Below are 14250 nucleotides of genomic sequence, written 5' to 3' on the forward strand. Positions count from 1 at the left end.
GCGCAGAGGCTGGCACGGATCTGGGAGCAAGTACTTGGAGCTGGTTGTGAAGGAAACTCTTTAGCGTTTGACAAACAAACAGCCCTGAAGCTAGAGCGGTTTGAGGCCTCTCAGCACTCCGGAATGCTAAAGCAGCCTCAGAAACGCAGGTTCATGAGCGCAGGTGTGCGGCTCCGAGGTGCCTGGCAGGCGGAATTTATTGCAGGGATATTAAAAAGTTACCTGGATGATGGTAGGACTGGCCAGCCCCCAAAATAGCACCTTCTGGAGAAATGGTCCAGATTTCTGTTTTAATTTTCATGTTCAAGCAGCAAAAATGAAACATGGTGTCATCTGGTCCAAGGTTTATTTAGAAAAGAAAAAAATAAAAGTGAAAATCATTAACAGTTTTTCTAATTGAATTTTTTAGTCTTGAGTTTTCGGTAATATCTATATTTAGGAAATAAAATTCAAGTAGTTCTACATATGTAGTAAAAGGTGGTGTATGGTAAAAGAGCTTTTATTGCCATGTTATGTACATTTTCTCTTTTCCCCAAACACCTTGCTACGTTGGTTAGCCTGAGCCTCCCTTGCAAAGAGTAATAGGAAGATACATTTATCAGATAGGTACCCTCCCTATCAGCGTTTCTTTGCTGGTTCAGATTCTTCTACCCTATCTTCTTGATGTAGCCAGTGTCTCTTGTAGGTTAAACCTGGTTTACTGGTGGGGAACATCCTTATCCTTTAGACATTACTGTGGCTCTGTATACTGGAAGCAAAGGGGTACGTGTTCAAGCAAGGGCTGCTCGCCTGAGTAAGGATGTGACTCATCAGAGCCCATAAACACTGTTAAAGAGGAGGAGACCATTTCATCAGAAGCCCTGGTAGATCCCGGTATGGGTCTAAGTCCATAACCCAGCCAAATGGGCTGTTTTTTTGTGGCTCTTGGTCACCACAGGACAGATGCTATTTGGAGATGCTCTTTTGGGCAGGCAGTTCCTTTGCACGTCAGGCAACCCTTCTTTCCCGTATTGGAGACAGGAAAGAGCATTCTGAGTCATCTCTCTGGTGCTCTGAATTTCATCCATTGGGTGGCAAATGTGATGCACCCAAAACAGAGGCTACCCCCCTGCTTGAGCACTGTTCACCGTGATGAATGTCCATCAGCACATAAGGGCCACAACACAAGGTGAGCTGCAGGTCCCCACAGCAGGGGCATGTCGGGTGCCAACATCTTCCACTAACCTCATCAACCTCATCTCAAATAAGGTCTAAGCAAGACCTTGAGCCTCAAACATCCTAGTGGATAACTGGATATCCAGCAAGGGCTCTGGTGTCCTGGAAGCGGGTGAGTTGCACGTTTTGCAATTAGGGCAAGCTAATTGTACACGCGCGGGCAGTTGTCACAGCTCAGCTGTTGGGTGGTAACTTATTAAACCACAGTAATGCGAGCACATTGAGTCATGAAACCATGCCCAAACTGCTTGCAGGTTCGGGGGCTGAGAAACCATTGCCCTCTGATTCAGTGGCACAGTCATCTTGAAGTCAAGAAAAAGAATTAGAAACTGGTGCTATATAGCCAAAGGTTGGATGCAGTTTCCCAAGGGATTCTTAATTTGCTAGCCAGAATTTCAACGAATTTAATAATGTTTTCTTTTTAAATGACCTTGACTCAAAATATTCATTTTAAGTGGAAATGTTTGGGAAGGAGAGAGTTCTGGAAAATTTCAATATAAACAGTAATTCTTGTAAAAAGACAGGAAGGGTCATGTTCAGAAGGTCTAAATTTCCCCTGTGTCCCTGGGCCTTGCATTTTTTACCTGCTAGGGATCTCCACACAGGCCTAAAGCCGTCCAGCAGGGAACATTTCTAGTTTGATGGAACTGTGGCTGGAGTAATTTTTTAGATATAATGTACATTTAATCTGTAGCACTTGGTAGTTTCTTAGAAGCTTCAGGGGAAAACTACCTGCCAAATGCTTTCATTCCGCTGTACTCGGCCATTAATTTTGTGTAAACATGCGTGTGACTGGGCAAAGAGAGTTGAAATGTTGTTGTTGTTAGATGTTCTTTTTTAGAGCCTTCCTGATGCCAACCCTGTTAGCAATACCGATGAAGTGATATTTGACCTTGGGAGCATAGATCAAATTCCAGCGCTAGTGAAGACAATGGGAATTTGACGATTATTTTCCTGAGAGCAGGATTTCAATGCATTGAACTGGAGGAAAGTGAGGGGCGTAGAGTCCTTGGGGAAGCTTTAGTTTTAAATGACTTTTTAATCATATTGGAGATGAAAACATTTGTGTTCAGGGCTAATGTCCTGCTGAAGTAACTATAACACAAACGCTGAAATATTGACCTCGAATGTGAGAGTGGCTTGAGCGGCACTGGAGAAACGACTGTGAAAAACCAGCAAATGAACTGCTGAAATGATGGAGAATAAAGAAAAGTTGCCCTCACAGCCAGACAGCATCTTTGGCAACCGAGGAGGGGACACGATGGCATCACTTTGCAGAGTGCAAAGCAATGGGACTGTGCCCCTTCCCCCACCATCCAGTGCCCTCGCTCCAGCTGCCCTCAGCCACGTTTCATTCCCTGGCGTCTCTGCTGCCCACATGCCCTTCCTTTGGGGGGACTGCATTAAAAAAACCACCTAAGGCCACACTTTTGTCCCTCTGCTATGAAAGGGGGTGCCAATGGCGGTAGGTATACGCTCCTGACTACCTACAGAGGGATGTATATAACTCCTTTGTGTGAATCCAGCTGAGAGGACCCTTGGTTGCTCTCTGCCTTTCAGCTCAGCATTGCCCTGCAGAGCACATCATTTGGCAAACACCGCTGTAGTCTGCCCTCAGGGGAGCTCTTCTCCCCACCATCCTTTATGGTTACCATTAAAACATAACAAACAAGGAGATATCTGGTTTTGGCTAAATCTTGGTGGGTTTTCTTCTCATTTCTACATGAATTCTAACCTGAACATCCCAGGAAAAAATTCCACCTAGGACAGCTGTCTGCAATCACAGTAAGAATATGTATTTTGAGGTAGCCTTAATTACAGCTGTGAGAATGACACCAGTGTAACATTTGAAGTGTGAACATAAAATATGGCAAATCAATCAGAGTATGGAGCCACACTCGGAAAGTATTCAGCTGATGATGTTCATGATCACACATAAAAAATGAGAAAAAAAAAACACATGTGGAAATTCACTCCTCCAGCCAATGGAAAGAGAGCCTTTTCTATCTCATAGTCTACAAAATTCCCTCACCTACTACCTGAATCACAGTTAAAAAAAAAAAAAGAAAAAAAAAACGAAAAAGAAAAAGTTAACAAGCCGTTATTCCTGCTCAGCAATCACACAGACATTAAATCTTATTGCAAAAAAAAAAAAAAAAAAAAGAGGGGAGGGAATGCCTCTTTTCAGTATTACAGCTGCAGCTGTTTGACAGAAGTGAGTGACTTCATAAACTCTCCTGATTTGGCAGCAGGAGAGCAGGATTTTATGCTGTCTGCTACCCAGTCACAGAGGCTGAGAAAGCTCTGCAAAGCAATCTTCACAAATGTTTCACCACAGTTTATAAATACCTTTGCTTCACCGCGTTAATGCCCTTTTTGCTTTGCTTTCCATTCCCCTCCACTGGATCATCTACCAAGACCTTTTATTGCTTTAAAGCAATTGATCCCACTGGTCCCACATATTTCTTTTTTTTTTTCTTTCCTGAACAGAAGATCCTGCACCTTCACCTTTCCATTGATTGATTTGCTTGCTATAGCACAATGTGGTGCAGATTTAGAAGGCTATCTTGATTTGTGCTGTAGTCAGTCCATATGCCTGGTGTGTCTTCTCATGAAAGGGCCCGCACTTAAGTGCTATATTCTTTCTGTCTCTCTCAAGCATGCACTCCATAAAGAATTACTTAAAAACACATTTTCCCAAGCTGTGATGAAAGTAGACCAGTTTCTGATGGTTATCTTCTTGGTCTCCCCCTTTCTGTTTCCATTTTGAAACCTTATTATTTAAGAGTGTATTCCCATTCTTCCAGAGCAACTTCTGAAGATGTTTCCATTAATATGGCTTTGATAGGTAGGATATGAGAAGGTTATTCTGTACTCTGTAAGAATGTCATCTCCATTAGAAAGTCTTCACTGATGTAAAGTCAGTAGGACTCTTGCTACAGTAAAATCTTCAGGATTCACCTTTCAAGTTATTTATTATTTTTATAGGACCATTACACCTCATATGGATTCCTAGCCCCTTGGCCAAAGATCCTTCTGTTTTAAATTGTCAGGAGATTTTGTAGGATTTGCCTCAGAGAAGCTCGGACTGGGATATAAGATTCTGAGGGAAAAGCTGCCAGTGAACAAATGAGTTTCTCAATGATGGTCTTCAGACGCTGATGGGCTTCATACAAGTCTCTGTCAAATTGCAGTCCCTCTTTTTGTAAAGCCATGTGGATACAGATATTTCTAAACTCAATGCTATCCTAAAAACAAAAGCAGAAAGAAATTAGTGAAAAATAATATTTCCCAAGCATTCTAAGATCAGTTTTCTAGGCAGAAATTTCCTAGCCCTGAAAGTTCATCTCTGCTTTACCATGAAACAGCTTTGGTTTTAAGATGCATGGGGTGCAACTGTTAAATACTGTTGCAGGCCGTCTTGGCAGGAATTCTTGGGTGGCAGTTTTACCTTCTCACTTTTAAGGATCACCTGCCTTGCCCGGACAACAGCATTTTTTTTTAATCCTGTTTTTATCAGACAGAGATTTTGTGGCCTTCCACAACAATTTAATGACCCTAACCCTGACATGCAAGGATGGGACCTCAGGCGAATGGTCTATTTCCGATGTCCTAGAAGAGCTCTCAGTGGCTTCTAAGGTGACTTCATCTGTGACAGTGACCCCTGCCAAAACATCACGTCCGTGTCAGGTCCCCCACCTGTGAGCTGACCAAAATCAGCAGTGAGACAGGTGACCTCAATAACTCTTATCACTGCACAACATGACAAAGGAAGAAGGCTCCCCAGTCCTTGGATGTGGCATAGGCTGCAGCATGTGAGAAGTGCTGCCCTGATTGCTATGTGTGCTATGGAGTAAAGCAAATGTGCTCATATCACCCATTCCAACCAATGTCACACTTTGCAATTTGTGGAAACAAACAGTATTTGGAAAAAAGCTAAGTGAAGCCCATACCCCTGCTGGCTATAGGACCTTGCCTACAGCAGGGACAACTTTCTGCCTGCCTTTGAGCTGGGCCAGCAGATTTTCATGAGCCCTGTAAGGTGATGCATGTTGACACATCTACTAAAAGAAAAATGTCTCTCTACCTCATCTGCGCCTACCCTAGCCTAAAAAAAGTGTAGGAGTAGATGGTAGGAGCAGAATATTAACTCCTGAGGGTCCCCCAAACTGGGTTGCTCTACAAAAGGGCTATTTCAGCACAAAGGGAGGTTCATCTCAGTGGTGGTCATGAACATCTGGAGATGAAGAAGACAGAACATCTTGTTCTGGCAGCAGGATCATCATCCACCTGCCTAAAATTAATGTGCAAGGGTGGTCTCAGTGGCAAGATGTGTCTTCATGTACTTCCCTGTGCAATGAGTGCTCTGGACAAGCTGTAGGAGATGAGGGAACCCTGTCCCACAGCACACGTCACACACAAAATTTTGGCATCTGTTACCTCCTCCAGGTGATGTGTTTACTCTTTTAGTAGCAGCCTGTGCTTTTGACTGAGAGGAAATTGAGTTCCAATGTTATTCTTAAAAGAAGGCAAGGTCAGACTTCTTAGGGGTTTTATCCTTGTTATTAAAGCAAACAAAGAAACCAGTTTTAAAACCTCCATTACACCCAGACAATTCGAACTCCAAAACAGAAACAGCAAAAAAGATTTGGATTTGGGGTTCTAGAATGCGGACTAACATTGAGTCTTGTTCCAAATGCCTGTCTCAGCCAGCAAATTGAAGACATTCAGCATCCAGTGCCGTTCTTGGGCCCTTAGGTATTGTGTGCTAGCAGCTGTGGGTCTGCTGTGTGCAAGGCAAACTCATCACTCTGGTACTCCCTGGCGCTAAAAAGCCAGGGAGTCCCAAGTCAGGAGGTTCACTGAAAAGCAGCTTTTTTTTCACATACATTTCAAAAGTTTCCTTTTTCAGAACGATTTTGATGTTTCCTTTGAAGGTCACCTTTCAAATCTCTTCTGTAAAGTTGCCTTAGGTATAAAATCCTTACTCAAATATATTAAAAGGTCAAATAAATTGCACTAAGTAAACAAGCTAGTTTTGTTAGCTTTCGCAGGTGTCCAGCACATGGGAGCTTTAGGATACGACAGAGAATAAAAACTTGACTTATCTCTCTCCTTTCAGTAAAACTGAGCGGTAACTTACGTAAGCAAAAGAAAAAGTTTCAGGCTAAAAATTCTTTCCGTTTTAACCTCAGGAAATAGGGCCCTTGTGAGCTGAGCTGATAGAGAACCACAGTTCATGTCGTATTTTGCCATTTATGAGAAGCTAACAGGAATATCTGCATATATTTGATTTTAAGGATTTTCAATTGCAGGACAGGAGTATATCCTCCCTACAGCTTTCATTTGTCAAGATCCATATGTTTGGACAGAGGAGTTAATAAAGAACCTCCCCCAGAATAAAAACAGCATGGCCTACTAGTTTCAAGGCTCTCTAATTTATGGCTTAAAATTTTCCACTGCTCTGGGTCTATTTCATGCAGTTGTCACTCAGTGGTAGGCTGAAATTTCAGGATGTTTCTGATGGCTCAGCCTTTATTTTTCAACCTTAACATAAAATTGATATTATCCACCAAGGTGCTTTGAGCTTATGAAGAGGGCACTTTCATAAAGACTCCCTCTGAGAAGATGCAAACCACCCTCTTCCATCTTCTATTTTACTCTGAAATGCCATCCTGCCCCATCGAACAGATTCCTACAGCTGGTTCTTACAGACAGCTGCCTTTTTCTTCAGCCTGCTCAAATTTTAGACCCCGGCCCACTGCCAACCCTCAACATTTTTTCTTAATCTCCCTGTGCCCTGGTAGACAAAATTTCCACTGAAGACAGAGTGGCAGTGGTGGTGCCTTGGCTCAGAGGCTGGCTCTTCCTGCAGCCGACAGGCCAAAATTTGGGAGTCATGGCTGGAGTGCCAAAGTTCCTAATGTCCATTCCTGGTAACTCAGCGCCTCCATCATCCTGACTTATTTTATATTAAAAATAAAAATTTATTAATTTTATAAGAAATTTAATTTTTTTACATTTTTATATATTTTTCATTTTTTATGTATATTTTCCTCCAAGAAATTCTCGGGATGACTAAACTACTTCTGGAGGAATAAAAGGCCGATTTAGAAATAGATTCCTGTGGCATCACCTCACACACGGTAGTTCAAACCTTACCTTCCTCCCTGAGTCTTTCAGTGCGGTCAGTAGGGAGGAATAGGGGTAGTTGATTTGACCCATCCAGAAACCTGTTTTAGGGAGAACTGATTCTGAACGTGCCTCCTTCTCTCTGATTACTCTAAAAGGAGCCTGGCTAAAGTTGCATGGACCTCTCTAACGCCAGAAAACCTCCACAGGGCAGACGAGCCCCACCTCAAGTCTGTAACCATCTCTCATCCCTTGGCTTCCGAAATAGTTGTGTTTGGAAGACTCCTCCTAAGAGTCGCATCTCCAGGAATGGTGGAATTATTAATAATTCCTTGCAAAGTCAGTATTTCGGTGGAAAAAAAATAAACCCAACCCCCTACTGTAGTTCATTCTGCGGTTTTCTGTTGTAAAGCCTCTTTCTAACACAGCAGGTGTGGATACATGCAGAGCGCAGCGCTAGAATATTATTAAAATGGAACCGCCTAAGCATATTTCCTCCATGCTTCCATAAAGCATAAATATCTTGGAGGCAATTCCTCACTTGAAGAACTTCAAATTGTCCGTTTGTCAGTGTTTTAAAAATATCCACACAAACTACTATTAATGCCTACAGCTTGCAAATGACTTTATGGAGGGTGACACAATTTTTTCCAGGATCACTCTTCATATTAATTACTTCAAAAAATGAACATTCAAAGCTATTAGGTCCAGGAATAACTTCATAATATCAGTGGCTGCAAAATGAAGAACATGCATGCTGGCACATTTGTTTAATCTGCGGTGGCAAGCAAGGATTCTGCTGCTGTTTTATGCGAATTTTAATGAAAGCAATTTATCTCATTTCCATCACCCTCTATGCCATTATTTATGAATCAGCCTTCAGATCTCTTGCACAAGGAAGAATGCTGGTGGTGCGAGCCGATCTCCGATTTGTGTCAGGAAATCAGCAACCAGAAAACAAGCTTATTAAGTACCATTAGAAATGTCATCTAGCAGCAGCCAGCGGCTGCATATTCCTCCCCTAAAATATGCAAATCCCAGGGGCTCAGAGCTCTGCGCTTGTGCTGTGCTGAGCAGCTGGCGGGGACGCCTGGCTGCAGGAGCCCGCGCTGGATCCGCCGCGGAGAAGGAGCTCTCCGGGTCTCCGGTTTGCGCGCAGTCTAAGCCGGCGATGCCCAGCCTTGGGGTGCCGCTTCCTTGGCTGTTGTTTGGCTCGCGTGAACTTGAGGATTTGGCTTCGGCTTCGTTCCTCGGGGATCAGTCTCAACAGAACAGGAAAACAAAACCTCCAGCTGGCATCTCTGTGGGGAAATTAAGTGCCCAGGGCTGATTTCACAGGAGCTGCACTGTTACCCCGAAGCCAGCTCTAGTCCAAGACGACTACAGGTCAATAAAGGGGCCTTTCTGTTAGGAGTACAGAACCTGCCACCCTGACCTTCCCCTTTCCCATGCCGAAGTGAGCAGGGCCACTGCAGCACAGGGGCAGGGGAAACCTGCACAGGCAGAAGTTTTTTTTGTTATTATTATTATTATCCCACCCTGCCAATCTGGCACCTTTTACAAACACTGTTTTCTTTTCCCCTTTAAAGAAAATACCATGACTTTTTGTTTTGTTTTGTTTTGTTTTCAATTGCGATGGCTATTTTAACTTCTTGGCACGATTTATATTCCATCCCCTGCTGGCTGCCATCAAGGTTGGCCCAGTCCAATCTGCTACACATTTCTGATTTAGTACCATTCCAGCAACCCCACAGTAACTCCAGTGAAGGAGACAGGATGTTATCAAAAAGCTGGAGTAACGCATAGCTGCACCTGAGCACAGCCAGGGCAAGCCACACACTGCTATTTCGGGAAGCTTTTATACCTTTTATTTTTCCTTTTCAAATGCACTCAAGCTGCTGCTTAAAATACAGAATCTCTTTTTTTTTTTAAAGGCCATTTTGTTCACCTCAGCAGTGCGTAATTATGGGAGAGAGAAATGGGGACATTATTACAGGGTGTCTTCATGGAGGCAGAAGGCACTGGGAGTTTGCTTGTGGGTGCGAATGCCGGTAAATAGTTGGTTAGCAATGGGGCAATGCGGCCCCTTGCTTTTCTCCATCTTCTCGTGGACCCTTTGGCGAAGGAGTTATACTGCCCACAAAATCAATGGCATTCTTGCTATCGTTTAAAAAGGATTCACTCCAAGTTCTTGCTAGGATGCCACTTTTCATTAGAAAAGAATATCCTCCTTTTAGTTGCCATGGGCCATCATTGTCTATTGCACTGGGACATTGTCTAGTGCACTGGGACTTAGCAAAAAAATACTCTTTCCAGACCCCAGTCCAGGGGCTAGACTGCATGTTTTGCCCTTCCAGTTCTTTGAATCTATTTGTTTCATCAGGCCTGCATATGTCTACTTTGGACCATCGCAGATTGTTTTTTCGAACCAGCTCAGCCTATAAACTAATAAAAAGAAAACAAAGAACAAACCCTAAACAAATCAGAAACAGGAAAGCCAGAATTGTAGAGACAGACTAAAAAGTGACTGTACTGTAGCAAGAAATCAGAATGAAGTTCAACTACTGACTACCAGCACCTGCGAGTGTCTCATACATAAAACCAGCCAGAACCTTTCTTCAAAACTGGTGACCAGAGGGAAATGCTACCAGGGGCTGCCATTTTGAAGGGGGTTTTGCCAAAGTCATTGGCTTAGTGCTTATTTTTAGAGGCTTGTTCATCTGTGGCTTAGTGCTTATTTTTAAAGGCTTGTTCATCTGAACTTCCCAATGGGGTATAATATAAATGGAACCCTTGGGATCCAAATTACTTAAAAATCATATCTGCAGCAGTGAAATTACTCGCAGCTAAAGGGGCTGCTTAGCAGTGATGCAGATTCTGCAGAAACCTCGTGCAGAATTTATGTAACCTCGCTGTAAAACCGAAAGTTTAAAAGTCCCAGAGCTCCACTGGTCATGATAATGGGTTTCCAGTGAAAAAGGATCTAACTTTTCTTCATGTGGAATAGGAAAATCAGAATCCAAAGTAAACTGTATTCCCAATGGCATCTAAACACATACTTTCACACACACAGATATTAAAGCAGTTCTGGGAAAGAGGGAGGAGAAAATAAAACCTGGTTGCATTTCATTGAGCTAGCATTTGTTTGTATAAAAAACAAATGCCATTAGCCTTGTTTATTTTAAATTATGAGCAATGAAGAAGTCTTACTGGAAAATTGGTTTTACGGATGTTCAACCCATCGCAGTACCCTCATTTTTCAAAAGTAATGTTTAAAAATTTTAGCTGATTTTGAACATGTGTTTTTTATATGCACAGCGTCCAACGCTGCCCCTTCCATCTCCAGCTTAATTTATTCTTAGTAAATTCTTTGACTACTATTCCTGGAGACTAAATCTGGACCCAAATTTTCATAGGTCACTTCTGATTTTTGGTGACTGAGTTTCTGAGAGAGTTTTGTCTTGACTAGAGATAACCCGGATTTGTTTCTTCAGAGACTATGAAGAAATACAAAACATTGCAATATCTCAGATTCATCTTTCAGGTACCGAGAAACCTAAAATCAATTTAAATTTTGTTCTGAAGTTTTAGGTCAGCCAGTATGGCAATTGATGTTTCTGTGACATACCCTTTTGCAGCTAAAAATTGGATAAGGACTGTTGTCTTGTTCTACATTGTGCACTCTCCAGATTCATGCTAAGGTAGCAGCTTTGGTCAATGCTAAAGTAATCTAACTTGGCATGAGAGCTGTTGGATGCCTTAACCAATGGCAAAACTCAAGAGTTGCAAGTCCGTGACTAGACTTGTCCTTGTTTACAAAAGGGGCAACAAGAGTTCTTCCTGGGGTACAACACATAGTTGTTATATATAACAGAAAATGGAAGATTTTGTTATTATCTATTCATTTGGACTTGCATGTTGGATGCTGTAGTGTGTCATTACAGAACAGCCCTGGGCTCTGCTGGTCGCTCATGTCTCATGAGTTACCAGCCATCTCTGTGCTTTGTCTCATCTTTGACTTTTTTGGAGCTGCAGAAGAGTAGTTTAAGACTTCATATATATATAAAAAAAATCATGGAAACTAGAGATAGCTTCTTAAAAGAGGCTCTAAATAATCTTTGAAAGCCACTCAGCATGTGAGCAAACATATGTTCTGCCAAAAGCTCTTTTATCTCCCAAGCCCTGGTGATGCCATCTTTTGCAGACCATGCACAGTTTCTTAATGAAATTTAGATTTGGCAGAAAGTGAGCACAAGCAAAGCTTGCCACGTCACGTGGCAACACCCAGCACATGTGCCTTCTGCAGGAAGCCTGAGCTGGAGCCCTTCTCTCTGACTTACCTTCAAGTGGACAGGGAAGGGGCGCTCCGTTAGCAGTGGGAGCAGGAGCGTTTGCTCTGCCTCTACGAGGCGGGTGGCTGCTGTGGCCACACGGGCCAGCCTGCTGCACGCCGCAACCTCCCTCAGCGTCCCCGGCCTCTCACGCTGCCCAAGAGCTCGCCCTGCGCTTGCTGCTTCTACCTGTGGCACTTCTCTCTCCATCCTCGGGGACCCACACGCCTCTCCAAGGCCATGTTGAGACCCTCCAGACATCCAGGCTGGGGCAGCGTGGCAGTGGGATGACCCATGGGACTCCTGGAGGAGCCGCAGGGTCCGGAGGCCCCCGAGCTGGTGACTGACAGAGGCCAGCAGAGCTGCTGGGCCTGCCATGGCCCCAGCGCCGGTGCTCGCCGCAGCCAGTCCTCAGACGGTCTTTTAAGCCTCTTCCATGTCTCTCCTGACCCAAAGTGGGTGGCCGCCGGCCCCAGCCCCAACCCAGCCCACCTCGGCGCTCCCTTCAGCACGCAAACTGGCCCCGCTCCGCTGTGTTTCTTGGCTCCTAGTGCACTGATGGGTCATTTAAACGGAGATCATTCACTTCAAACTCTTCTGAGCCTCGACATAGGTCGGGGCTGGGCTCCACTGCCCCATGTCACCAACCTGGGTGCCCCTTCTCGGGTGCAGAAAAATCCCACCAGACCCTAGCAGAGGTGGCCCATAGGCTTCCGCCAACAAGCTACGACCACTGCCAAGTTAAAACTTCCCCAAGTTGCAACTTCCCCCCATACCCTTGCTTTTCTTACTGTAATTATTAACGATCCCCCAAAATGCATCAAATACACCCGGAGCTGTCAGTGCAACAGTAAGGCATTTGGAGCATGGAAAGGGGAAAAAAAAAAAAAAGGCTCAAGTAGGAAAACAGTGGGTTGGAAATGGGAAGGTTGAATGAGCCCCACCTGAAATAACTCCAAAAAAAGGCATTTCTGGCTTTGGCAAGGCAGCCAGAAGGATCCTATATGTTTTTGTATACGCTTCCCAGAGGACTTAAAACTGTAAGATTTGATGCTAAACCTATTTCTGTGCTGTGAAACCAGGGACAGCTGTACAAATATTTGCTGTTTTTAATTAAACCTAACATTGCTACTTCCTTGATTTAAGTTAGGTCAAAGGACTGGCAATTTTATGCTTTGATAGATGAAGAAAAACAGTCGTGGGTGTTGTGTTTTAGAAATATGTTATAAAATAAGAAGTCTGAGGGAAAAGGCCTCAAAGGCCATAATAGCTCTCCCCTTGTGCTTTCTTCTCGGAGATGTTTTCCTTGTCAAATATTTAGCTTTATCCATAGAGCAACTGTTTCTGCTGTAATTCTGATCATTATTTTTCCTAGAAAGACTTTTATCTAAACTTTCCATTTGCTGTGCTGTTAAACTTAAGGTACATTTTCTCAGTTCTGCGCTCTTTATGAGTTTAAATAAATTTGCTTTGTTAAGATCAAGTGAGGAGGGCAGTGCCCAGTCCCATCTCCTTGATCCTCCAGACGTGATCAAAACTATTCAGTAAGATATCTCATGGAAATTTTCTCAGGAGAATTGTCAGTCTTCCATTCCTCAGGACACGGCTTTACTACCACAATCTCTTCCAAAATTAGATATACCTCTTCTATCCCAGTGAACTAAACTATCATATTGAAGGTCCATTATTTTGTAACTCAGCAAAGAAGTCAGAGCACCAATGCAGGACTCAGCAGAGCAAAGACTCTGTGGCTCATTTGCTGCGTGTCCTGAGGCAAGTGCCTTCCACTGTGGGAAATGAGGATGACTGACTCCAACAGCAAGGTGATTTGGGACCTGTACAGGAAAAGAGTCATATACTGGAGTTTCTGAGGCTTTCAGAGGTCAAAGATGACTTTGGGTTAAGCAGAAATTTCACCCAAAGCTGTCTTTTTGTCAGAAAATCTGACATCTATACTCATTGTTGGAAAAAGGCATTTTAAAGAACTTTTGTTTAAAAAAAAATGAGGAAAATGTTTCTAGAGAGTCAGAATAATGCATTTAAAAATCTAAAATTATATTTACAAAGTATTTTAAAATACATTTAATACTTTTTTTCAGTCTATATTTAAGCCAAGGTGAAGACAAAATACTCCAAGGATGAGTCAGGTAAATATTTTGCTTGCCTTTACTCTTTTTTTGGGGGGGTAAAGTGTGATCTCTTTTAGATTTTGATTTATGAAGATTTCTGAGATTTCCACTTTTCATCCCCACCTCTCTTTTTTTTTTCTATGGAAAAAAAGTAATATGTTCCTTCCCCTTTGCTCCATGTAGCAGAAAGACTGGTGGGATTATCCCTTCTACGTGGTATAATATTATTTCTACTTTATTATTCACATACCCTACTATACTAAGTTTTCAGTTAAGTCAAAACTAAGTTTCACATAGTGTTGTAGAACTTAAAGATACTTCAATATAATTTAAGTTCTCTGTTATTTTTTGAGGATATTACTACTACTACCACTAGTTTTATTGCTGCTGCTCAATGTTAGTATTGTTTTTTAAAAATATGTAATAAAAAACGTGAACTTTAT

General features: G+C 42.8%; 1 protein-coding gene across 1 annotated transcript; it reads right to left on the bottom strand.

Annotated features, from left to right (window-relative positions):
• Window positions 1–4256: 4256 nt before the first annotated feature.
• On the bottom strand, window positions 4257–12056 carry DLEU7 (deleted in lymphocytic leukemia 7). The gene is made up of 2 exons (XM_088522115.1): window positions 11688–12056; window positions 4257–4463 (listed from the first exon to the last, which is right to left on the bottom strand). Exons 1-2 carry the CDS (start codon window positions 12054–12056, stop codon window positions 4257–4259), a joined length of 576 nt encoding a protein of 191 aa, XP_088378241.1.
• Between the last annotated feature and the right edge of the window lie 2194 nt (window positions 12057–14250).

Source organism: Tinamus guttatus, unplaced genomic scaffold (assembly GCF_059628265.1).
Source record: "Tinamus guttatus ecotype Peru unplaced genomic scaffold, ASM5962826v1 Tinamus_guttatus_pri_ptg000150l, whole genome shotgun sequence".
Lineage (NCBI taxonomy): Eukaryota > Metazoa > Chordata > Aves > Tinamiformes > Tinamidae > Tinamus > Tinamus guttatus.